At 42.2% G+C, this 25,749-nt stretch overlaps 1 protein-coding gene across 1 annotated transcript in view; it reads right to left on the bottom strand.

The window, feature by feature from the left end:
• Positions 1-25,749, bottom strand: part of TRDMT1 (tRNA aspartic acid methyltransferase 1) — a 52,737-nt gene that overhangs the window by 22,443 nt on the left and 4,545 nt on the right. Inside the window, exons 2-7 of the mRNA XM_019508343.1 lie at positions 21,003-21,112; positions 13,449-13,525; positions 12,376-12,447; positions 3,440-3,505; positions 1,155-1,224; positions 119-202 (exon numbers count right to left, since the gene is read on the bottom strand). Coding sequence (XP_019363888.1) covers positions 119-202; positions 1,155-1,224; positions 3,440-3,505; positions 12,376-12,447; positions 13,449-13,525; positions 21,003-21,112 — 479 coding nt within the window. The remainder of the gene's footprint in view (positions 1-118; positions 203-1,154; positions 1,225-3,439; positions 3,506-12,375; positions 12,448-13,448; positions 13,526-21,002; positions 21,113-25,749) is intronic.

The following is a 25,749-nucleotide window of genomic DNA, read 5'->3' as shown; positions in this document are numbered from 1 at the left end:
CTGTTTCCCTCACACATGCTCACACAGCTAAGATGAGCATCAATTGGGCACAGCTGAAGATGTATCCCCCAGTCTTCAGAAAAAGAAAGAGTAGTTAAGGAACAGAAATAAATCTCACCTGATCTGAAGCTTGAAAGGAAAATGGCTCTGAATGAAGCTTTGCAATCAGAAAATATCGCAGTCTAGAATTTGGAATGCCAAGCTGCAAGCAAAACCCCCCAGGCAGTCAGTCTACATGACAGAATGGCAAAATGATTTGTGCTGTCATGAAAACTGCTAGTTACACTTTTTATATTAATAAAAAAACATTCTATTGTTTTCCCACCACAAATACATTAGCATTAATCTAAATTAAACCTATTTTCAACTGGCACAAAAGGGTTTTAAAATGCACCCATGCAGAAATCTCAACACTGTTAGTTTGTCATGAAGGACCACTGTTAGTTTGTTGTGAAGAGCAGAATTAATTTTTCATGACCCATAAAACCCCAGTTTTCCTATATAGTAGCAATATGATGAATGCCCTCATTTCCCACAACACAGGCAACAGAGTGGTAACTGGTTTATTGTACTTGTCATCACACTTTTCCTATCTAATTTTCTTAAACACATGGATCATTTTTTCATATTTCTGCTTCTTCCTCCAACACATCGATAGAAAATTTACAAAAAAATAAAGTGTAAAGGGAAGTGAAAGAAACTGAAATGGTTTCTAGACCTACGTTTTAGGGCAAACATGCTGCCCTTTATCTGGCATGTTCTATCACATGAATGAGGAACTGGATGAGGCAAGTCATAATGAAACAGTGCTTTTTTTAATGTACACTTCCCAAGCTACTATCTCAAAGATGCAGAGATTTCTAGCTAGCATTTTAAGGGCCAGATCTCTTATGTCTTCCACAAATAAAATTCCTATCGACTTAAAACATATCCAATGGCTGTTAAATCATTACAGGAATGGGCTTTGAACAACACTTAAGAATAGAGGCATATATGTACTGACCCTGACCTAGCCAGAAGCTAAATTAGATGGCATGACTTATCCAGAGGAATAGTCTAAACATGAATGTTTTTCTTCAAGCATGTAAAATCCTTTCCAAGTACCCCATGTAAGGTACAGTTTGATGAGGAGTTGTTATAATCTTACTACTCACACATGTTGGAGACAAGAGAAATTCTTGATATTTAAATCCACATGCCTCTAGAGTTTGTACAAATTCATTTCTGGCAATGAGAAGAAACAAAAGCCAATTATTTTCCATAAGCAATTAGCTATATAATGCATATGCTTTCCATTTCCATTTTCCCCTTAAATAAAGTTCCATTAAACGAAGATCTGTAGGTGTTAGACAATTAGCAGTCACACAACAAAGATTAAATATAGCTTTGTACATATCCAGCTAGTCACACGCTTCTGAGTCTCTGAAAAGGGTATATAAAGATCAGTGTTATTCCAGCCAAGCGAAGCATGATTGCAGACATCCATGGGAACTCCACATCTATTTAGGGACAAACATTCCTCCAAAAAAGTCTCCCATTGCTAGAAAAAGTACTTGCAACATGTCAGAAGCAAAAATAACAAGCAGGAAACATATTCTCCTGAGATGTGGATTACCAAATAGTTTACAGTGGGTTAGAAGCAAGATATTAAAACTCCTACAGGTGACCATTCTTTATCTGATCACCCAGGATCTGCTTCTCTTTACTGCCAGTTTGTTTATTTAGGTGCTATGCCAGCACAGTACTGTGTAGCAAAGCCTGTTCAAAGTGATCACTTCAGAGAATGGCAAACGTTGTTTGCTTAACTGGGGAGCTCTCCTAATCAAAGTGAAGTAGAAATGTTCTCTGCGTATTTGGGGAAGCCCGTTACAATGGAAAATTGCTTACTAAGGATCTCTGAATAAAAGCTTAACTGTACCCTACAGTCTACTTGCAGGCTTCAGCTCCACAGAAAGTACCAGCTATGATTTAAATCATTCCCTAGGGAGTGTCACATAAAAAAGGAGAAGTGCTTCCTGGTGTATCCTTTGACATATAGATCATTCTGTCTTTAGGACAGGATTCAAGGCAGGCTTGGGGGCATATGTGGGCAGTATGCAGCTCTTATGTGCAAAGGCAGTGTATGTTTCTACTTGGAAAGCTGGAAATGCCTCCTAACAGACAAGACTATCCTTATTAAGGACAGTGGCAATGCACAGGCTGGCACATTAACCAGTTACCCCATATGTTCTAATGCAGGGGTTTTCAATCTTTTCCATTTGTGGACCCCTAAACATTTCTGAATGGAGGTGCATACCCCTTTGAATTGTAAGTGTGGCTATTTGCATACTTCTAATTGATCATAGTCATTTTTGTAGATCCCTTAAACATAATCTGTAGGCCCCCAGGGGTCCACAGGGCACATGTTAAAAACCACTGCTCTAATGGAAAGATCCCATCCCATCAGCACAAGGCATGAGGAGGATAACTATCCTAAAACCTCTTCCCTACCTGCAAGAAGAAATTATGCTTCTGTTTTAGGGTTAGGCGCCCATTACACCCCAGTAACAAATTTCACAATTAAAAGTTATACATGCTTTCCTAAACTTCTCTTTGGACAGTTAGCTGCTGCCATCACACCAATGGACAATCAATGACTGGTTCTCAGAGTCTGTAGTCAATCAACTGATTTAAGGATAAAAAACCATCAGCTAACCCTTACACCTCTACTATGGAAGGCAGGGTTCAGCTGCACCTTATGGAATAACTGAAGAAAAAATGCGTAAGCTTTCGTGCACAAGAGCTCCCCTCATCAGATGTTATGAAAGGACATGGAGAGAACAAGCTGTCAAACACAGCGACTCATTACTTGGATTAGCTTTTTTTATCCCTATGTGTCTCTATAGGTTTATTACTTGCTTATTTGTTTGCTTCTCTTAGCACCACCCCCATTCCCTGTCTTCAGTATTCAGTTCACTTTCTCTGCTTGATAGCCTGCTCTCTGCATGTCCTTTCAGATAATCTGGGGAAATGAACTATTGCTCATAAAAGCTTATGCATTTCTGCTTTGGATAGTTTACAGAGGTACTTCTCTACCCTGCTTTCTGAGTGATTTAGGACTAACATGGCTCTCCATCTACCTCCATTATGATCACTACAAAGGAACCCTGAAGTTTCTACCATCAGTAAAAACGTTGAGAGCTGCACATCTATGGTGCACGTTATTATTGAAAATTAGCATACACCCTTCCCCAAATGCAGTAAGACAACAGATCAGGTGGGCAGGCAGGCATGTTAACTTGTTCAAGTTAGAAAAAAAAATTTAACAAGTAGGTGACATCAACAATTTCCTTTCAAATAAACATTTTCATTGTAAACTTAAAGTTGCACTTATAACAGTGAAGCACTCTGTAATAATAAAACAAGAATAAAAAGGAACTAATCATTGATCATACAATACCTGGCAGAAGAGATTTCAAATCCTTTGACATTTTCTAAAAGTATGAATTTTGGCAGTCTTTGTAGCCTATAAGAAAAGTCAGTTTAGTGTATTAAGATACAAACCATATTAAATAAACACCACAAATTTGTTTGGCAACAGGAAACAGTTAAGTGATGCAATTTAAATCACATATAGCAGGTTAATTTGGCAATCAGACAACTGCCTCTGTGCGTCATAGGTGGTTAATCCAAGAAGTCCATCTCAACTACTGATAGTAGGCATCTATAGACATGCTCCAGGGTGGGGAGTGTTTTAATTAGAGCAGCTCTTTGGATTCAGTCTGCTGAAGCATTCTAATTAGACACCTGTTTGACGAGCTTTAGTTAAAGCACCCTTGTTACCATTTTAAAATGTGGGGATGCTGAATACATGTGACAGCAAACACTCCAGCAGACTTCATAGATTTCTTAGACATTAGGGCTGGAAGGGACCTCAAGTCCAGCCCCCTGCCCCAGGGGCAGGAAGTCAGTTAGGGTCAAAGGATCCCAGCAAGATAAGCTTCCAAACGTGTCTTGAATGAATCCAGAGTAGGTGCCTGCACCACTTCTGAAGGGAGTCTATTCCAGGGCTTGGGGGCTCAGACAGTAAAGAAGTTTTGCTTTATGTCCAGACTAAAACAATCACGGAGGAGTTTGTGACTGTTGGTCCTTGTTATCCCTTGGGATACTATGATGAACAGACGTTCCCACAGAGCCTGATGCACACCCCTGATCAATCAAGTCTGCTTGCTCCAGCACGTTCTAATTAGAATGTGTCAGAACAAATGTCCCACATGTGCACAGGCACCTAGTGCCACTAGGAAAAGACTAGGTCTTGTCAATTTCAAGACTACTAGCAGAAATGTAAAGCCTCAGAGTAAGATAAGGAGCCTTAATGAAGTGTAAATAGCTGTGCAAGTGGTGAGTATGTCCTCTGTAAAAAGAACACAAACCTTGATGAGATGCAAACAGCTGAGCATACACTGTTCCTGTATGAATCAGCAGTCACTTAATTTGGATTAAGCAGTGCCTTAAATATCAAAATCAATGGGATCTGGCAAATGGCTAGTGTCAAGTAAAATGGTGTCATAAGTGGATTCCACTCTTCTCACATTCGGTGCCCCAATTTAGTCACATTTGCTCCAGGGCTAGTTTCTGATTTCAGAGCCAAATTAACCCCAAGCATAAATTGAAAATGCTACTTTTATTGATTTATTGAAGCATAACATTGTCATTCAAAAGATAATAAGGCACACTTAAGGCACTCGTTCTATGCACTGGAAAATTGCAATAAAACAAGTCACGTTATTGATCTCAACATCAAAATTCCCACCAACTTGAGTGAGAGGAGGAACAAGTCTAGTGTTCATCTAATTGGTTTTGTTTTAGTAACTTCTTTGTCTTCAGAAAGTTTTGCTTTCAGACATTTCCCATTATATCTAATTAACTTTCAGAGAAATGTGCTATATATATGGTTTCAGTGGGGCAAGTCTGAAGCCTAATGTCATCAGTGCAAAAAGAAACAAGCTTATTCCATGATCACCATCCCCTGGAGGTGGCCACATCTCCATTTTGCTCTGGCTGACATCACACATATGAGCTTTGTAGTGTTCTCCTAGGCTAGTAAAACAGATATTTACAAACATGAGAGGAAAAAGGGGGCAAAGGATCTGCATCAGAAAATACACCTAAACTACAATAACACAAACACTGATAATATTTAGTCCATGATTCTTGCCATGACAAGAAATGCAAAACCTGCCAACACATCTCCACCACCCCCACAATTACTACGCCCCACAACAGAGCCATCAGCATTCCTGGATCTTACAGCTGCACCTCCAGAAATGTAATATCTCTCATCCAGTGCACCAAATGCCCAGATGGAAAATACGTAGGAGAGACCAAACAACAACTGTGCACCAAATGAATGTACACCGGAAATCTATCAAAGACAGGAATACCCGATGACCTGTGGGGGCCCATTTTTCACAAGACAACCACTCTCTCTCCAATCTCTCAGTCCTGATCCTCAAAGGAAACTTACAAAACACTTCCCAGAGATGATACTATGACTCCATTTCATCAACCTCCTGGACACTAAAAATCATGGACTAAATATAGACATTGGATTTCTGACACATTATAACCTGCCTGACAGCTGACTTCCCAGGTACTTCTCCACTGTTCATCCCCCTTCTCTCCCCCACACCCAGCCTCTCTCTCACCCATTGACTTCTCAATCTACATTTTCACTGACAGCCTGTCTTGTGTGCATACCAGCCGAGCCTCTGGCTTTTTTACTTTTCATTCCGCCCAGGAAGAGCAAACACCAACTGCCAAAACTTCCTTAGCCTGATGGAGGGTTTTTGAACCTGAAAGCTTGCTTAAAATTTTTTCTCCAACTATTTAGTTAGTCTAATAAAAGAGAGCAGATTCACCCAAAGAACCTTGGCTGCCTATGTCCTTAGACCAACATGGCTACAACCTACACCCCTGTATTGTTTTGAAGCATTTCACTTTTTGTTACATGTGTGCAGGGACAGGAGACTTATAGGTCCTCCAAATCCCAGTGCTCTGCTCTCCCACTTCTTCCATGGGGGAAGGAGGGAGAGCATTGTGGACAGCCTGGAAGGGGCCTTTGCACTCTCCACTGAAACCCTATTCCTCCTGGAAACCTCTGTTTACCTCCCCCTACAACCACAACCAGAACCAAGCTCCCCAAACCTCAATCCTTCCCTCTATGTTTCTACCCAAAGACTGGGAGAGAAAAGATTTGGGGTCTTGGGGCTAAGAAGCTGTGATCATGACAGTGAGGGGTCCCTGTTACCATTGCAGACTTCCATACCTCCCACTCCACTTTACCACTTTCCAGGCCTTCACCACCACCAGAAATGGGCTCATGTCTACTTCTCCACGCTGCAAGAAGTACAGGATATTTGGAGCCAGAGTGTTAGAATCTTGGCAGCAAAAAGATCTTGCCAGCCCCCCACCCGCTAGTGCCCTCCTGCCTCACCCCAATATGGAGCCTGCTGTAATACTCCCTGGCTGGAGGGCTATGGGTGCCACTTACTACACTTGAAAACATTTCAGAAATTACTTCTGTTTGAACCCAGTCAGTTAAAGTAAGACCACCAATTGATGCAAACTTCTCAGAGGCTGTGTAAAAATAAAAGCAAATAAAAAAGAAAGAAGAGGCCAAGCCTCTAAGACATCACCAGACAGTGACTTGCTAAGTTTACCCCAAATCGAAAGAAATCCAGCTTCTATCACAGAGCTCAAATCTAGAGTCACAAATGCATAGTTCAGCCTGAGACTTTACAGCTGCACTCTCAGGAGGCAATATAGCTTGAGGTTACCTGCCAAACACAAACACTTAAAATATGTCTACAAAATGAGCAGCACTGTTCTTCCTTAAGGTAAAGACAAACTTTGATATGCTTGCAGTAGGTTGTATGAGGTTATGCTCATAGACATAGGGCACCAAGAATATTCTGTGGCTAGACTACATGTCCACTGGCTGAAGACCACAGTTTCTGCCCACATTCAGCTCTCAAATTGTCCCTGCCCTGGGCTTCATATCTCAGCCACTTTCAGCCACACCTAAAGTCGCACTTCATTTGTTTTTCTTTATAAGAGGCTGGAAAAGGTAGAATCAGACAAGAAAGACAGAACTGTGTTATGATACTTTGCATGAAATTTGTGCAAATCACAATGAAGAATGTAAAATAACAACTCCTACATTTTACCACATAGAATGGCATCAATCATCTCCCATTTTAAACTCTAATTCTCTGGGCTTAGTCTCCACTGAAGTTGTAATTTCCAAAACTCGTGTGAATGCTATCTTTGTAAAACATAACCTGTTGGAGCTGGGAAACTGCAGAAACAGCTCCCCTCATTTGTTGTGGTGTCTGTAGAAACTACTACTTCATAGGAACAACCTGCCTAAGGGAGATAAGGGAGGTTGAAAGCATCTCGTGGGACTTCCAGATAAAGTTTGTAAGCCAAGCCTAACTCCTTTGCATCATCAAGAGGGAGGAGTGCCCTGGAGTGTCTGAGAGTTGGCTTCTGAAAAGGAAAAATTTCTGTCATATTAATGTTTTATCACTACAGTGACCAGGATGTTTGCACAAGACAGTAACTACTGTTTCCAAAGAAGAGCTTTCCTCTTTTACATTCCCTTGTAAATCTACCTGGAATCTACAGAATGCAATTGGAATCCAGTATTACCTCTCTAATGGGCTATTAACTCAATCCTAATGTTTCCCCTTTTTAATGTAGTATCATGGAAGGATGACCTTACAGTTATAGTGCATGGAATTTAGGATTGCTGTTCAGTTCCCAGCCTAACCAGAGATTTCCTTTGGACAATGGGTTTGGACCAGTAACCTAATCTTCTGACTTTAAAACCCAGTTCATAAAAGGAGGAAAATAATACATTTACCTATCATTTCTCTGAGTTACCAATTTTGATCACAAAATAATTTTTGTAGGAACTCTTTCACTATATGTTTATATAGCACCTAACCAATCTCACTGAGGTCTCTAAGTCCTACATAATGCAAATGACTGTTCACATTCATACTTGTTTGAGTATATTAAATATGTGTGACTTAGGAAAACAAAAAAGCATTAGAAGACAATGTTGGACAGACCTGTGACCCTGCCACTGTCCCACCAAGATTTCAGTAAAACCTTGGCTTAATACAGCCTCAGCTTCTAGTAGGTTTCCCTTGCTCTTCAGCTCTCTCCTTCTCCTTAGTTTAACAAGGTATCAGCTTCTAAACAATTTCCCTGCTTTTTTCTTCCTTCCTGAAACGTGATCAGGCTTAGTTGGACTTACTAAAACATATAATAAGCAGGGAGTTTCATGCCCCTTTCAAATCACATCTGGATGATAAGTAAAGTAACATATTTTCCAGGAAGACTGGAAAAGAGGTTGAACAATAAGGGGACAACCAACTGGAACATATACCAAAGCAGTGAAACAGGGTACTCTGCATGTGTCTGTGTTAGAATTTGACTGGCTCTTATAGTTATTCAATGTAGAAAAATGGTAAAAAGATATAACTGTATTATCATACTCCGGACATGCAAACCCTTATGCATTTCCCATCTGCCAGATGGTTTAACTGTCCAGCTAAGAGTGATTAAAAGCTCTCTACTTAAATTCACTGTGTCATTTCTTTAAGCTCAATCTGTACTGTGTGCAGCAAACCTGGAACCAAGCTGAACTGTGTGGGGCTTGGGTTCAGCCAGCTCAGCCACCCACAACAGACCATCCTTTAGAGAATTTCATTCACATTTTGATAAAGGGCGGCAAAATACTGTATTTTCTCACATACAATTTGTACCTTTTTTTCTACAATTCAACTGCTGAAAAGTAGGGCATACTTTGTAAGTGAAGAAATATGGGTATAACAAAATGCCTGTGCTGGGAAAAAGTAATGATGCAGTGTTTCTGGTGGGATTCTCTAGTCGCTGGATACGGACACTTTCTCCTTCTTCCTGGCAGAGGTCCCGATACATAAACTATTACTCAGTTACTTACTACTACTTACCAATATTTTCAAGGAAAAGCCCTCCTTTCTTCATTCTGCCTTTCAAAAACAAAGTGTGTATCTTATTCAGGGACATGAATGTAAGAAAGTATGGTATTTAGTAACTTGGTGCTGATTTTACTCACTACCATCAAAGAGATAAAGAACCATTCATTGGTCATGAGTTTCATGTTAGATGAATGCTTTAATATGTTTCCCTTTTCTACCCTGAAAAAGGTGGGGATGGGGGGAAGAGGGGAGGGAGTCTAGGTTTGCTGCTCTGTACATTCCAATGCAGCTTTACTGTGTGACCTCAAACAAGTCATTCAGCTTTACTGTCCCTCAGCTCGCAACTGTAAAATGGGGATGAGACCACTTACCCCTTAGACAGACTTCTTGGATATTACTGATATTAGTAGACAGATTAGTGGTTCTCAACTATGAGAACCTGCCAGGGGGCTGCAATGTTGCCACTGCTACCTCCACTGCTACAGGGTGAAATTACCTCACACACCTGTTTTCAGGAGGCATATCAGAGCCAAACTGACAAGCAGCTGCAGTAGAAAGGCATGCCTACCCTCATTACATTATATAGTACAGGCTGGGAACTGACTGGTTAAGCAGCAGCTGTGCAGAACAGGACCTGGGGGTTACAGTGGACAGTAAGCTTAACATGAGCCAACTGTGTGCCCTCGCTGCCAAGAAGGCTAATGGCATACTAGGCTGCATTAGTGGGAACATTGCCAGAAGATCAAGGAAAGTGATCCTTCCCCTCTATTCAGCACTGGTGAGGTCACATCTGGAGTACTGTGTTCAGTTTGGGGACCCCAAATACAGAAAGAATGTGGACAAATTGGAGACAGCCCAGCAGAGGGCAACAAAAATGGCTAGGGGACTGGGGCACATGACTTAAGAGAAGCTGAGGGAACTGGGCTTATTCAGTCTGGAGAAAAGACTGAAGGGGGATTTAATAGCAGTCATCAGCTACCTAAATGGTGGTTCCAAAGAGGATGAAGCTAAACTGTTCTCAGTCATGGCAGATGACAGAACAAGGAGCAATGGTCTCAAGTTGCAGCAAGGGAAGCTTAGATTAGATATTACGAAGAACTTTCTCACCAGGAGTGTAGTAAAGCACTGGAACAGGTTATCCAGAGAGGCTGGCAAATCTCCATCCTTGAAGGTCTTTAAGGCCCAGCTAGACAAAAGCCTTGGCTGGAATCATATAGTCGGAAATGGTCCTGCTTTTGAGCTGGGGGGTGAATTAGATGACCTCCTGAAGTCCCTTCCAACTCTAATTTTATGTCATTCTATGGCATTTCTGCTGCAGCTGTTCCCAGTTTGGCTCCACCATGTCTCCTGAAAATGGAAGTGCATGGGACAGTTCTGCCTGGTCGTAGGGGCAGCCTGGAGAGAGATGCCACTGCCACCAGATAGAACGGCCTGCACACCCATTTTCAGGAGGCACATTGAAGCTAAACTAGGAATGGCTGCAGCAGAAATGGTGCACCTGCCTGCATAATGTGGCCACTTATCAGTCTGGCTCTGACGTGTCGCCTGAAAACAGAGCTGCATGGAAGACTTTCATCTGCCCCACACACCTCTGTTTCTGGGAGGCACCCTGAAGGATCAAACCAGGAAGGGCTGTGGCAAGAGTGTGCACTTTCTGATCTGGTTCTGCAGGGTGTGAGCTGCATAGTGGGTGAATACAATGGATCTAAAATCAATTACAAATTATCATAACAGAAATATGCAAAATATTCATTCATAACAAAAACATAATGTTTATATTACAATATGCATAAATCAGTTGTTTGAAAATGGAGTGCTGCTTAATTTTGAAAAGATTTGGAAGGAGGTTTTGAGTCTAAAAAGGTTGAGAATCACTAAGAATAATGCATGGGGGTTCTGACTACCCAGTATACTATCTTCCATCACAAGACAATACAATAGACATACATGTTGCAGGACATATGAATGTCAGCCCCAGGCAAAGTGACACAATATCAGGGTCAGAGAATATGAAATAAAATAAGTTCCCTTAACTGATGCTGCTTTGACATGCCAAGAACTTTCAAACTACTAGGAAAGTTTTGACTCAGAGACCTCTGCAACAGCCAGGATCCCTGGGATCACCTCCTTGCCTGATCAGGATTTTATCTGGAAGAAAGATGAAGAGCCTGATCTCTCAAGATCAACAGAATTGTTAGATTTCTGACTGCCCAAAATCTCAAATCACTGCTCCTCCTCTGCCAGTAAGATTATCAAATAGAAGAGGTCATGAGCAGTCTGTCTCAATCTCCTGAATAAGCAGGATCCTCAAGGAATGGTTGGTTAATGGATGGCTGATCCCACACCATGGCAACACTTAAATCCTTAGGTTGGTATCCAGTTCTATTCAGCAATAGGGATTTCACAAGAGATTTCACTAACTCTCTAAATGAGTTAGTTTCTAAGGTACCCCCTAACTTCAGGCTAAGATGGCTGACTACCTTTACGGAGACATATGAAAGAGATAAAAATGAAACACAGAAGACTAAAACAATGCTAAGTGTTTTAGTGCAATAAGTAAATGTGTTAGTATAATAGTAAATGTGTTCATACAGTGGAAACTGCATGGGTTAGGTTCCTTACCCCTCTGCAAAGATAAGGTATAGGGCTGTCAAATGATTTAAAAATTTGATCATGATTAGTTGCACAATTAAAAAATTAGTTGCAGTTCACTGCAATTTTAATCACACCGCTAAAAACTCAAAATTATGCAAAATTATGCAGGTACTTAGTATGGGTGGGGGGTGGGTGCAGGGTGTGTGTATGTGTTGGGGGGGAATTTGTGAAGCACTGCCACTGCTGCCCTGCTGGGCAGCCCAGAGGTGGTGGTGACGGTGCGGGTTCCAGAACCAGGCGTGGTAATTGCATTAAAAAAAATGAACACAAGAACCAACTGACAGCCCTAATAAGGTCTTGTGAAGTACCTGGAGTATACAGAGCTGCATAAACAGTTGTGCCACGCCATTGAGGTAGTCCGGTTGTTAGCTGGGGTTTTCATTATTTCAGGGGGCAGAGCTGTGTGAGACCACTGCTGAATTCCTGCTGAGTTGGAAGCAACACCCTTGGAAGTAAGAACCACACCAAACCTGCGAGCAGCCCAATTTAGCAACCTGCTGTGAACTCAACGGGCTACAAGCCACCCAGATATAAATGAGCTGTATTCTACTGCATTTACAGCTTATATAAAATCATACAAAAACAACTACATGAACACAAGACAAATATCTGTATAATTTGATATAGACAGTTTGCAATTCAATAACATTTGTAACTGCATAATGAACTAAAAAGATTGAGAAGGGCTCCACTAGAAATTCATTTATACCTTGGGAGAATGTCAAGGATATAAATAAAACTCTTTGTCCTTGGATCAGATACATCACCTTGCAGGCCAATTCTAAGAGAAAATAAAGATAAAGAAATAAAATACATGTACTGAATACAATGATCCGCTTGTCTTCTCAGAGTTTCTTACAAAACATAAGCGTTTTCCTCTAGACCAATATGGCTACAACCTGGATACCTTATAAAACACAAAACATCTCTGATTAATGTTTTTTCAGAGTTCTGTACAGGTATCAAAGGGTATGGACAAACACATATTTTAGCTTCCTTGACAGAGGAGCGAGAGCTGCAGCTTAGGAGCATGCAGCAGCAACTATCTATCTGCATGATCCTGCAGTGATACAAGCTAACTAAATCTATTTAACCCTGAACAAGGCAGGGTTACCACTGGAGTGATTTTGCTACACTTGTATAAACTACAGAATCATGCAGACATAACATCTAAATGGTAACAGCTTATCCCAGTCTCCTTTGATATCAAAACAAATGTTATGTCTGCCTGTGCACAATGTCCATCACCCCCACCTGCCTTCAGGGTCATAGCCTTATCATCTCTCTAAAGAATGAAAATGCACTTCCAGAGTATGTTAGTGCTCAATCTTTTCAGCACACATACAAGGGCAGATCCTGCCTGTGGTCTTTCTGTTCTAAACCTGGAAGTAACTTCAGCAATCCTCCTGCAGTGACAGAAATTATTAGCATCTGACCATTAGCACAGAGGGAGCGCTCTTAAAAGGGAGACCCTCCAAATTTTACTTTTTGAACTAAAGTCCAGGATGTAAAATAAGTGGGACACCAAGCTTAATAATTCAGCCAAAATTACTTAGTATAATCACATGCCTGACTCGCTATCATTCTTGCATGCTGGTAAATACAGAACTAAATATTATAATCTCTGCTTTTTGAAAAGCAGTAGCTCTCAGGGAAGATGCAGACAAATATGAATCACATATTGTATCACTGCTGAAAACTCTTTTCTTTTGATCTAATAGTGGTATGACACACTGCATCACACTGTATTTTCTCCAAAACTGGAAGATTTGTTATACATACCTTGTAAATGGCTGACAGGGAGGACTCATCAAAATCATATCAAAAGATAATCTGTTGAACTCCTTCAGTGTTATGCCCTGCAAGATGAAGAAATATGAACATAGCTATTGAACTGGTACTTTTCATAGACTTGAAATAACTGAATTACGGGTGCAAAAATGTTCAGGTTGTTTCCTCTATGTATAGTTCCAAGGCATACATCTAGGGCAGTGTAGTGGTGCAGTTGCACCACACTAATTCCTGCTCCACCCAAACTTTAAAACCGACTGCCTTGGAGAGGCAGCACCATTTCTATTTAGGCAGTACAGAGAGAGTCAATACTTTTCATAGCTTATTATAATGGATCTGATTCCTGCTAATCTCTCCACAGATGTTAACAACCCACTCTCCTTCTTAAGGGTCTTGATGTTCCTTTAATCAAGCTAGTCTTTTTTCTGCAATCCTGCTGCCTGTTAGCTATTTCTGGTATTCTCTCTCTTCTATGTCACAGCCCTGCACATTGTTGTTAATTCTAGTTAAAAACCTTTACTTTGGTGTGGTAATATTAATTCAGGTGAGCAGTAACTCCGGTGTGGAAATGATTTACAGGGAAGTGCTGGATGCACTGTCAAGAAGCTCAAGAAGAATAGCTTTTGTTTTACAAATCTGAAGACAAGATACACATTTAACCATAACAACTGCAGGACTAATAAGAAAAATCTGTGGGCAATTTTTGCCTTGTTTGTCGTGTTTTTTAAGCTCAATATATAAACTAGCAAATTAGTACACATTCCAATTAAGTTATATTTGTTTATGCTTTATCTTCAATGGGAAAATATAGCATGGGGCCACTAGAGTATTAGTAAATCTTCTAGCTTCTTTTTAACCTGAGAAAAAATATTTTGGGCTGTATGTGGTGATGTAATACTCTATCTGCACCCACCCCCACTTTTCAAAATCTTAGAGTCACCCATGGTATCAACTTAGTAAACACTTTTTAATTCATTCATTTCTTCTAATAGCTTTGCCCTTCTTTAACGCTTGGCAAATGCTGTGCAGTTAGATCGGCATTTACTACTTTAACAAGGAATTGGCAATGGCAGCAGACACACACAGTCTTGGGTTTGTGGTTAATTACCCAGAGCAATAGGAATAGCTCTCATTTCTTTCAATGGGTCACATCAAAATGATGGCTATAATTATTCACTCCAAAATAAAGCACTTTTATTCAGATAGTAAGCCTTTTCTGGCTAGATAGTATTTCAAAACATAACTTCATAGGCAAGCATTATTCAAATTCTAAAAAGCATGTTGTTCTTCCTAGTCATTTGCTTTTATAAGCATCTCAAATAATTGCTTTATTTGAAAACATGACAAGTTCCTTACACGGACCAAATTCTGATCCTCTCACCAAAGTCTACATAAAGGGGTTCACAGAGAAGACCTTTAGGAAAGTTTGGGAGAAAACAGATTTCACAACCTAGGCCCCAAAATATTAATGCAGATGGTCTGTAGCCACTGCAACAACTAGAGGTGCGCCAATGAAGAATTTTTGGGCTGAAACAGATGGCCAATAATTAACGAGCTATATTGTCCAATAAGAATCCGACTGCTGGTATGCAGCTCGGCAGCTTGGAGAGCAGTGTCCAGCTGGTAAGTCTGGGGGGGAGGGGTGGCAGAGGAGAGGGGGGACAGATCAAGGCCCCTGCAGTGAGGGAGGGAGTGGGGCTGGGGTAGAAGCAGGGGGTTGGGCAGGCAGCAGCAGTGCTGGGGGGGGCCTACAGGGCGGACTATAGCCACCCCAAAATTTGCTGTAGTCCCCACCACCCAACCCCTCCTTGCAGTGCCGCAGCTGCCCACCCTAACCACAGCCCTGGCCCAGCCCTCACCCCCACCGGAAAGAGCCCAGAGCTGCCCCTGGCCCCAGCCTGCAGTGGCAGCCCACCATCACCCCTCACACAGATCCAGGGGGCACATGCCCCCCATGACTCCCTCAGGGGTGTGCACAGGAGTGGAATCTGCCCCCACCCCCCGCAACCCCTGGATGAGCGGCTCACAGCTCTGTCCCACACCCCACACTGGCTGGGCAGTGCGTACTGCAACCCCAGCCCCAATCCCTCCCTCACCATAGGGGCCTCAATCTGCACCCCCCCCCACACACACACACCCCTTCCCTACAACAAACAGACTTACCAGCTGGATGCTGCTCTGCAAGCTGCATTTATCAGCCACATCAGCCAAAAAAAACCCAACTGCTGATAATGTCAATTTCCTTGTATCGATGCCAATATGATATGAACCAATGTATCAGTGTACCTCTAACAGCAACCTATAAGTTATCAATACACAGTTATTCTCAACCAAGGTGCTTTGGCACTTTAGGGTGCTGTGAGATCCTTTTATAGATGATGCAAAATATTAGCACTATCAGGCATGCAAATACTGACATGAGATTCACAAAATAAACCCAGAAATTTCCAACAAGAATCCACAGCGTCAGAAACATTTTGACCTGGTGTAGTCTTTCAGTTCTCTGCAACAGAAAATTGCTGTATAGTTTTTCCATAGTCAAAAAGCAATTACAAGTTTAGACTTGAAAGTCTCTGGGTTAGGGTTAGAGGGGAGAACAACAAGGGTGATGTCATGGTGGGGGTCTGCTATAGACCACCAGACCAGGAGAACAAGATGGATGAGGCTCTCTTCAAACAGCTAGGGGAAATTCCCTGATCACAGGCCCTAATTCTCATGGGAGACTTCAGTCACTCTGACATCTGCTGGGCGGGCAATACAGCAGTACACAGGCAATCCAGGAAATTTATGGAGCGTGTTGAGGACAACTCCCTGGTGCAAGTACTGGAAAAGGGAATTAGGGGCTGTGCTTTTCTTGACCTGCTGCTCACAAACAGAGAAGAATTGGTGGGGAATGTAGTAGTGAATGGCAACTGAGGCAGCAGTGACCACAAGATAACTGAGTTCAAGATCCTGGGGAAAGGAAGGATGAAGAGCAGCAGAGTATGGACCCAGGACTTCAGAAAAGATGACTTTGACTCAGGGAACTCATCAGCAGAATCCCCTGAGAAGCCAGTCTGAGGGGAGAAGAGTCCAGGAGAGTTGGCTATACTTTAAAGAAACCTTTCTGCAGGAACGAACGAGTGCAATGTGCAGGAAAACTAGCAAGTACAGCAGAAGACCAACTTGGCTTAGCAGGGAATGCTTCAGCAAACTAAAACACATAAAGGAAGCCAATAAGCAGAAACTCGGACAAACAACTAGGGAGAAGTATAACAGCACTGCTTGGGCATGCAGGGATGAAATCAGGAACACAAAAGTGCAATTGGAGTTGCAGCAAGCAAGGGATATAAAGGGTAACAAGAAGGGTTTCCGCAAGTATGTCAGCAACAAGAGGAAAATCAGAGAGGGTGGGTCCCTTACTGAATGGGGGAGGCAATCTAGTGACAGAGGATGCGGAAAAGCCTGAAGTAGTCAATGCCTTTCTCACCTCAGTCTTCACAGGCAAGGTCAGCTCCCAAATTACTGCACCAGGCAGCACAGTTTGGGGAGAAGGTGAGCAGCCCTCAGGGGTGACAGAACAGGTTAGGGACTATTTAGAGAAGCTGGATGCGTACAAGTCTATGGGGTAGGACACAATGCACCCAAAGGTGCTGAGGGAGTTGGCTGTTGTCACTGTAGAGCTGCTGGCCATCATCTTTGAACACTCATGGCAATTGGGAGAGGTCCTGGATGACTGGAAAACACCAAATATAGTGTCCATCTTTAAGAAAGGGAAGAAGCAGCACTGAGGGAACTACAGGCCAGTCAGCCTCACCTCAGTCCCTCAAAAAATCATGGAGCAGATCCTCAAGGAATCCATTTTTAAGCACTTGGAGTAGGAACAGCCAGCATGGATTCACCAAAGGCAAGTCAGACTGCATGAGTGCCTTCTTTGATGGGATCCATGATCCTTCTATGATCCATAGACTGGCTCTGTAGATGTGGGGAGAGCAATGGATGTGATATACAGTACTTTGACTTTAGCACAGCTTTTGACAGTCTCCCACAACATTCTAGCAAGCAAGCTAAGGAAGTACAGGTTGGATGAATGAAGTGTAAGGGGGACAAAAAACTGGCTAGATCATAGGACTCAGAGGGTAGTAGTCAATGGTTCGATGTCTAGTTGGCAGCCTGTATCAAGTGGAGTGTCCCAGGGGTCAGTCCTGGGGCCAGTTTTGTTCAGTATATTCATGAATTACCTGGAAGATGGGATGAAGTGCACCCTCAGCAAGTTTGCAATTAACACCAAGCTGGGGGTGTGTAGTAAATATACTGGAGAGTAGGGCTAGTATTCAAAGAGACCTTGAAAAATTGGAGGATTAGACCCCAAAAAAATCTCATGAGATTCAATAAGGAGAACTGCAAAGTCTTGCACTTATTGGATGGAACAGTCCTGTGCACCAGTACAGACTGGGAACCAACTGGCTAAGGATGTGGACAAATTGGGAACAGTCCAGTGGAGGACAACAAAAATGGTTAGGGGGCTGGGGTATATGACTTAGGAGGAGAGGATAAGGGAAGTGGGCTAATTTAGTTTGGAGAAGAGAAGACTGAGTGGGGATTTAATAACAGGTTACCCAGAGAGGTTGTAGACTCTCCATTCTTGGAGTTTTTTAAGACCCAGTTAGAAAAAGCCTTAGCTGGGGCAGTCTAGGTTGGGATGGCCTTGCTTTGATGGGGGGGCTGGATTAGATGACCTCTTGAGGTCTCTTCCAACCCTAATTTTCTATGACTGTGATTTTCTGAGAGGTGTCTTCAATCTAATGAGGTTGAGAACCAGTGCTATCAGGAAGATGGTGCCATAGCACTCTGCCTACCATGGTTCTTTTGACAAGGAGACTTACCCCATTCTGAAACAAACATTACCATACTAAGAAAGACAGTGCTGCTCTACATTCTGCAAAGGATGCACAGTCCCCAAGGGCTGTTTTTCCTATGGCTTCCCTGCCTTGTTCAACAAAAGGATGTTGATGGTAATGACATTACTGTGTTGTTTCTCTACCATGATGTGTTATAACTGTTTTGGATAAAATGGGATACTATAAAAGTATTTTCCCCAAAGTTGGGGTGAAGCTATAGTTCTAAGTGAAAGAAAGATGCTTTTAAACCACCACCAGATTTAAAACTATGTTTAAGCAGCACTTATAAGATATTTCAGTTCCGCTTCACCCAGGCATACCACTACAAACAGAAAATCTCTTTCCAAGTCACAAAGTATAAGTTAACTCTTGGGAAACCCTAACAGGAAGGGTTTTATTATTCTGCTAAAGATGTTTCTTCCTCACAGACACGCTGTAAATAGTTTCCTGTATTCTGGTCCTTTTTTTGTAAAATCATAAGAAAACTGATTTTATGGTTTTCAATTGTACACCCCAAAAGAGATTCAATCCTTTTTTGGAACAAAATCCATGCAACAGATTCATTACCAGAGCTACAAGTTCATTCATGTTCAAATTTAATTCAGAGGGAGAGGGAGAGTGTGTGTGTGTGTCTCCGTGTGTGTGTGCATGTCCATGTGTGTGTCCGTGTGCATGTGTCTGTGCGCGTGTCTGTGTGTAAAAGGAAATTTCATGATTGGCCAAGCTGCAGCATCAGGCAGAAAGAAAACTGGAGGTACTTCATGGGTGAGCTATATAACAATAATTCCATAACAGGGCAAGAAAAATATTGCCATTTCCCCCCAGTGCTTCAGGAAGACCTTATGGATTTCAGCCTTCTCACACGCCATGAAGGGTAGAGAAAGTAATTCCTCTTCTTCCTCCCTCCCCCATCAAAGAACCTCTGAGCTGACACTAGTCAGCTAATACCACGTGCTAAATAAGCAGCTAACCTTTAGTCACCTACTCTGCTTTTTCTTTAAACTGGTACATACCAGTAGTTCAGAATTGTTTATCAAGCCATAAAGCTGTAAAAGAAGATTAAAAAGCACTCTGTAATTTCTAACTACTCTGAAGAAGACAGAAAATAATGGAAAGCACATGGTAATTTTGCATTCTTCTGGCGTATTATAAAAACTAAAAAAATTGCCAATTTTGTTGTAACGAACTCATAAAATGTCAAGCCTTTTTATAGGCACTGGAACTGATTTTCACGTTTCTTTTTCAGTGAAGTTCAAGAAGGAAGAGAACTACTATGTTGCCTGATCTATCTACTCCCCTAACAATGCAGTACTGTCCTCCACAGTATATTCTCTAATACTTTATCCAGCCCAGTTCTGAAAATGGCCCCTTACTGATTTAACAAAACCCTTATAATGTATTTCAAAAGTATAATCTTTCTATTTTAAAATATTAACATAATTATTTATGAGTCCATTTCTTTTGGGGCTGGTGAGCATTCTCCTTTTTGTCCAAATCCCCTTTATAATTCAGCATTACTGACACTCAGGGCATTTTTACACATGCACACGTTGCAGCACTAGGCGCTTTGAAAAGCAGCAGGTGTTGCGATGCATGCAGTTATATAAGTGGCAAAATGCACATCAGCACTGAGAAAATGACAGCAGCATGCTTTTGAAAACACCTCTGAGGTGCTTTAGTTCAAAAGTGCCCCGCTGCCATTTTCTGCAGGCTGACGCGCATTTCACTACTTATACAAGTGCATGCAGCGCAATGCAGTTCATTTCAGCTTGCATGTGGAGCAGTGGATCTCTGGCACATCACTAGAAAAAAAGTATGTGTATAAATGCCCTCAGAGAAAAAAAAAATCTAGAGGTGCACTGATACATCGGTCAACATCAGATCGGTACCAATATAAAGAAAATTGTCTATATCAGATATCGGCCCGATGGGGCCGATAATTTGGCTGATAAGTGCCCGTGCTGCAGCAAAATTTGGGGTGGATGCAGCCTACTCCCAGCGCCGCAAGAGTCTGCTCCAAGCCCACCCCCAGTAAGGAAAGTCCCGCACAGCGCCAGCTCCGGCTCCACCCCGCAGCTGCAACCTGTCCTGCACCTCGCAGATCCAGTGGTACACAGTCCCCCTGCCCTCCCAGGGTGCAAGCAGAGGCGGGAGCTGCCCCCACTCCACAAGCCGTGGCTCTGTCCCACGCCACGCCCCTCAGCCCTGGCTGGGCAGCACCTGCCCCTGCCCTCCCCCTCACTGCCAGGGGCATTGATCTACCCTCCCATGCCCCTTCCCTTCCCCACCCCCTTCCACCACAACAGACTTACCACATGATGGCAGCTGTATCAGATATTGGATCAGTATCAGCCGATATGCGTCCTTAAATATCGGCTATTGGTATTGGCCCCCCAAATCTCTATCAGTGCACCCCTTAAAAAAATCCCTTCCAGTAACCTAGAATCCATATGAAATCTATCTGTACTCTTTTTCTCTCTACTTCAAGCAGCAAGCAAACCATGAGGATTCAAGCAATCAGTAGAAAAAGTAACCCATTAAAGCCATCTCGTTAAATCACTGTCTCTCAATTTAAAGTGTTCTGATTCTACATTTTCTATGAAATGTGAGCAGTTGGGACATTAGCCTCTCAGAATGAGCACAAAGCAAAACATCCATTACTCACCTCAATTGTCTTTGCCCACAAAGGTGTACTTGGAAAATTGTGTTTGTAGACTTCGTTGGCGGTAGTGTTCACATCAACAGCAGCAACAACTTCTGCGGGTATGCAACTTTCTAGAATTAAAAGATAGAAATCTGCACAACTACCAGACTCTAGTAATCTTCACATTTGCTTATTCTAGTGATAGCCTTCTTAAAATAACATGCTACAAGGGGTCCAGATTGATCTTATGAATTATTGCTAATCATCAAATTCACAATTGCAGAGCATGAAACAAATTACAACATCCTAACAGCAATACCTAGTGCATTTAAAAATAAATTCTAAAGTAATTATACTTGGTGTTTTCTTCAAGCCTCTTCTGTCCAGAACTAAGAAGAAAGACAAATCACGTATGTGAAAAGCTGCAATATGAAACATACAGGTATTTTCATTCAGAAAATACCAGAAAATTCTTATTTATTTATTTAATTTCACCAACAGCAAAAAGGCTCCAAGCTTTATGGGAAAAATGTACAGGTGAATTCAGTGACCTCCTATTAAAGGCCCAATTTATAACACCTCCTCTAATCTCCTTGACATTCTGAACAATCACTGTAACTACAAAGTATTTTGCACAGGTACATTCACAGCAGAGCAAGCACCTGAAACTGCAGATCAGGTATGTTAACACTGACATCTAGTGTGAAAAGCATGTCAGCTTAACAGATTAACTACCTGCATTTAAAATCTGATACCTTGTCTTCCTGTTGTACAAGCACAGCACCTAAGTGATAAAGGCAAATTTCAAACACAGGTAAAGGGATACCGCTTTCATTTATTGTTTCTATTTTTTACATATAGACTTCTAATTCCCAGGAGTTTTCTCTGTGTTCTCAGCACCCTAGTAAAAATAGAAATTAACTATCTCAAATAGTTATCCCATTAAGCAAATAAGAAGGGAAAATAATACTGGCAAAAGCTGACATGGTCAGATGTCCCTTTCAGCAGCACTGCCTCATTTCCTCAAAAAATAATCAGGGACTTCACTCAACCACCCTAAATGCTGGTCCATGATTCAACTGAAAAAAAGGTTAATGTCCATGATTTGTTGGGTCCCCTGCTGTTTTCTAGGGAAGTAACCGAGACACCTTTTCAACCCAAACCATGAAGGCTATTCTGCAAGGAAAAGGAATAGAAACTTTACCTTAATGCTCCCTATTCATCCCCCATTCTCTTAACCCCATGATGATGGGATTTTCTCAAGTTACATGAGATAAGCTTTTCTAAACTGCAATTGCCACAAACAAAATTATTAATACACCTTTATGGTGTGCTCAGGTTCTAAGATGCAGAAGCAAGCAATGTTATAGAAAAATACTGCCCTTCTAAATCTTGCTTTTCTTAAATTGGCTATTTAAAGAGAAGTTGGAAAAACAACACACAGTAAAACAGTCCTGAAAACACAATGTAGGCAAAATTGTGTTGTTTCCTTTAGTACAAAACTGTATGTTATGGCAGCATCATTTTCACTGGAGAATGATGTATGGCAGGGTTTCTCAAACTGTGTCATGCATATTGTATGCAAGACATCTTTGGGGGGTATGCAGAAGAAATTGTATAACGGTGGATTTAATTTTCATTATAATAATAATTGGCATTTAAGGGGTTAAAATATAAAACATATGCATAATATGCACATATATGCTGGTAAGGTATACAGGTATACAAATATAATACAGGTATACAAATATAAATACAGGTAATATAAATATAAATACAGGTATTTATATTGTATTTATATACAAAAATATAAATACAGGTATTTATATTGTATTTATATACATTTATATTGTATTTATATACAAAAATATAAATACAGGTATACAAATATATGCTGGTAAGGTATACAGGAAGCAGGTAAATCTGGAAAGGGGTATACAACAAGAAAAAGTTTGGGAACCTCTGATGTGGGATACTGTTCCATAAAAAAAAAAAAATACTATCATAATCACTGAACATGTATCTTCCAATCAGGCTTTTCTCTGTCATTGGAGAAACATACAGCATGTTAATATTAAACAAAATTTAATTCTGTTATCTTCAGTTTTTGTCTAAAAGTAGTTCAACGTGGTTTTAAGCACCTTGCAACCAGGCAGTAACTTATTTAGTATAACACAGTTATACAAATACATAAAAGAAGACATAAAAGTTTCAGTGCATAAACCTTAGGTAAACTATAAGAGCACTGCATATCTTACAGAAACCACAAGCTCTGAGTTTGAAGAATACTATCAATATATCCTAGGTCAGAAACTCTAAAGCAACCAAGCTGAGATCACCAAGGGAACAAAAAGAAGGGAGGTTATTTTCATATCCAGTGACCCTGGGGTCCCTCTGTAGGGGTGGGCAATTATTTGGGCTGGAGGGCCACTTAAGGAGTTTTGGTGAGCTCTTGAAGGCCAGATTAGGTGGGTAGTGGTGGGGGTGCTGACTTGGCCTTGGCCCCATGTCATAGCCTATCTGGCCCCAGGCCCATCTGCCCTGCACCCACCACACAGGTGCTAGATGGAGTGGGCCAGGTCTCCATGGAGACTGTCCTGGGACCCCTGCAGGTACAGTGCTCTGGGCCGGACAGATGGGATGGGGCTGCGGATGGGCAGAGTGGCATCCAGGAGTGTGATGGGTGGGTGGGACTGGAATCACAGGGTGGTGACAGTACAGAGCCAGAGCCCAAGGCAGAGCCATGATCTGCTCCCTGTATGTCCCTGCAAAAGGTGCCAGTTCCCTGAAGAACCAGTGCCCATCCCAGGGACACGAGGGGAGCAGATCACAGCTCTGTCCCAAGCCCTGGCCCCGTACAGTCACCACTCTGCTATCCTGGATGCTGTTCCCCGCTTACTTGTGGCTCCATCCCATCCACCTGGCCCAGTTCACCATGCCCACTAGGGTAAGAGGCCAGTCTCCATAGAGACCCTGCCTACCTGCCCGCTCTGTCCGGTGCCCCTGGTAGAGGGTGCAGGGCAGATGGGCCTGGGGTCTGGCAGCAACAGTGGGGCCTCCTGGGAAGCCAAATCCAGCTACCACATCACCCCTGCCCTGCTGCCCAGCCCCACAGACTACAGTGCCCAAGAGCCACATGGGGGGACAGCAGGATGCACCAGGCAGTACCTCTGTGCTCAGAGGCATCAAGACCAACCCACATACCACAGCTCAGGCTGTCCCTCACGCTTGAGCCAGGTGGGGCCGAGGAACAGGCCATATTTTGCCCACCCCTGCCTTACAGTCACCAGCATAAGCCATAGGAGCCTTTAAACTACTGTGACTTATTTCCAGCTGCCCAAGGCATCATTATGGTACCTGGAATTGCCAAGGCTTAGGAAAAACCTCTCTACCAAAAATGCCACAGCTGTTGGGTACCAGGATATGATGTTGCATAAAGGTATTATATAAGCTCTGGTTTGCTTGGGAATTCTTCTTACAAGCTGATTTAACAGCTTTTTGATAGCTTTGTAACCCTGGAACAACACAAAGCAGCTGGACCAGTGACAAGAATCTGGCCCACTTCATCTAGCAAAGAACAATCTGGGTTCTCTTCTCTCCTTTGCTGCCAGATTTCCAAACCAGTGAGGAACCCCATGGGCCAGAGAGCATGACCCTACAGACAGGCCCCAGGGCCTGATCCTGGTGCACTAGGGCCTGACCCCAGTATGAGGGTAGCACAGAGCCCCATTGCATGGGGCTAGGCAGGAGGCCGGGGCAGGACACGGGGAAGCACGGGACTCTGATTCCCTGATCTCAGCACAGGGGGCCAGATGGAGGCAGCATGGGGCCCTGGGCTTGATCCCAGTGTGGCACAGGGCTCCAATTCCTGTACCCAGGGCCTGACCCCAGCATTCAGGGGTAGTGCAAGACTCTCAGGCCAGATCCTGACATTCAGGGATGCCACGGTGCCTAATGCTGGTGGTACAGGCCAAAAGGTTGAGCAGCACTGAACTAACTCATTGACCATTAGTTATTCTTCATTTATACAGAAGTATGTCTCAACAGAACAGGCACTGGAAGATGGAGCCAAGAAAAGATTCATGCTTTATTTTATTTAATCATCCCCATGAGCAACAGGCACAGGATCTATTTACCAGTCTAAAAATATGGAAATGCTCATGTCATACTAACAGCCCGCAAACTAAACTCCCCCAAAAACCATGGCAAAGCTCTAACAGAGACATACATTGCCCTGCAGAATTTTTTTTAAAAAGTAAATGCCAGTTTTCAAGACTCGGCAATTCCACTGAGCTATAGCCATGTAGAAAACAACTTAATTTTAGGTAGAAGAAAGATGCATACGTTTTCACAGTGAGTGTAATTAACCACTGGAGCAGTTTGCCTAGATGTTCTGCACAACCTGGAGTTTTCAGAGCAAGACTGGGTATCTTTCTAAAAGACACAGTACAGCTCAAACTGAAATTATAGGCTTAATACAGAACTTACTGGTAAGGCTTTATGGCCTATGCTGTACAGCTCGGATGAGCAATTATTTTAGCTGGAGGGCCACTTAACAAGTTCTGGTGAGCTGTCAAGAGCTACACACAAAATATTAACAAATTAAAAATAAAAAAGCAAATCATATACCAAAAATCCAAGATCTATTCTAACATTTTAATTTTATTTCAAAAAATATTTTTGTCCTGATGTATGGTTTTTTGAGTAGTGTATATACAGGCAAGTGCATAATATCTCAAAATAAAGTCTTACTCTTGTATATTGTGGG

The sequence above is a fragment of the Gavialis gangeticus genome, unplaced genomic scaffold (genome assembly GCF_001723915.1).
Source record: "Gavialis gangeticus isolate Ggan-Ray unplaced genomic scaffold, GavGan_comp1, whole genome shotgun sequence".
In the NCBI taxonomy this organism is placed as follows: Eukaryota; Metazoa; Chordata; order Crocodylia; family Gavialidae; genus Gavialis; species Gavialis gangeticus.
The sequence above is the reverse complement of the archived record's forward strand: the minus strand, read 5'-3'. Positions and strand labels throughout refer to the sequence as shown.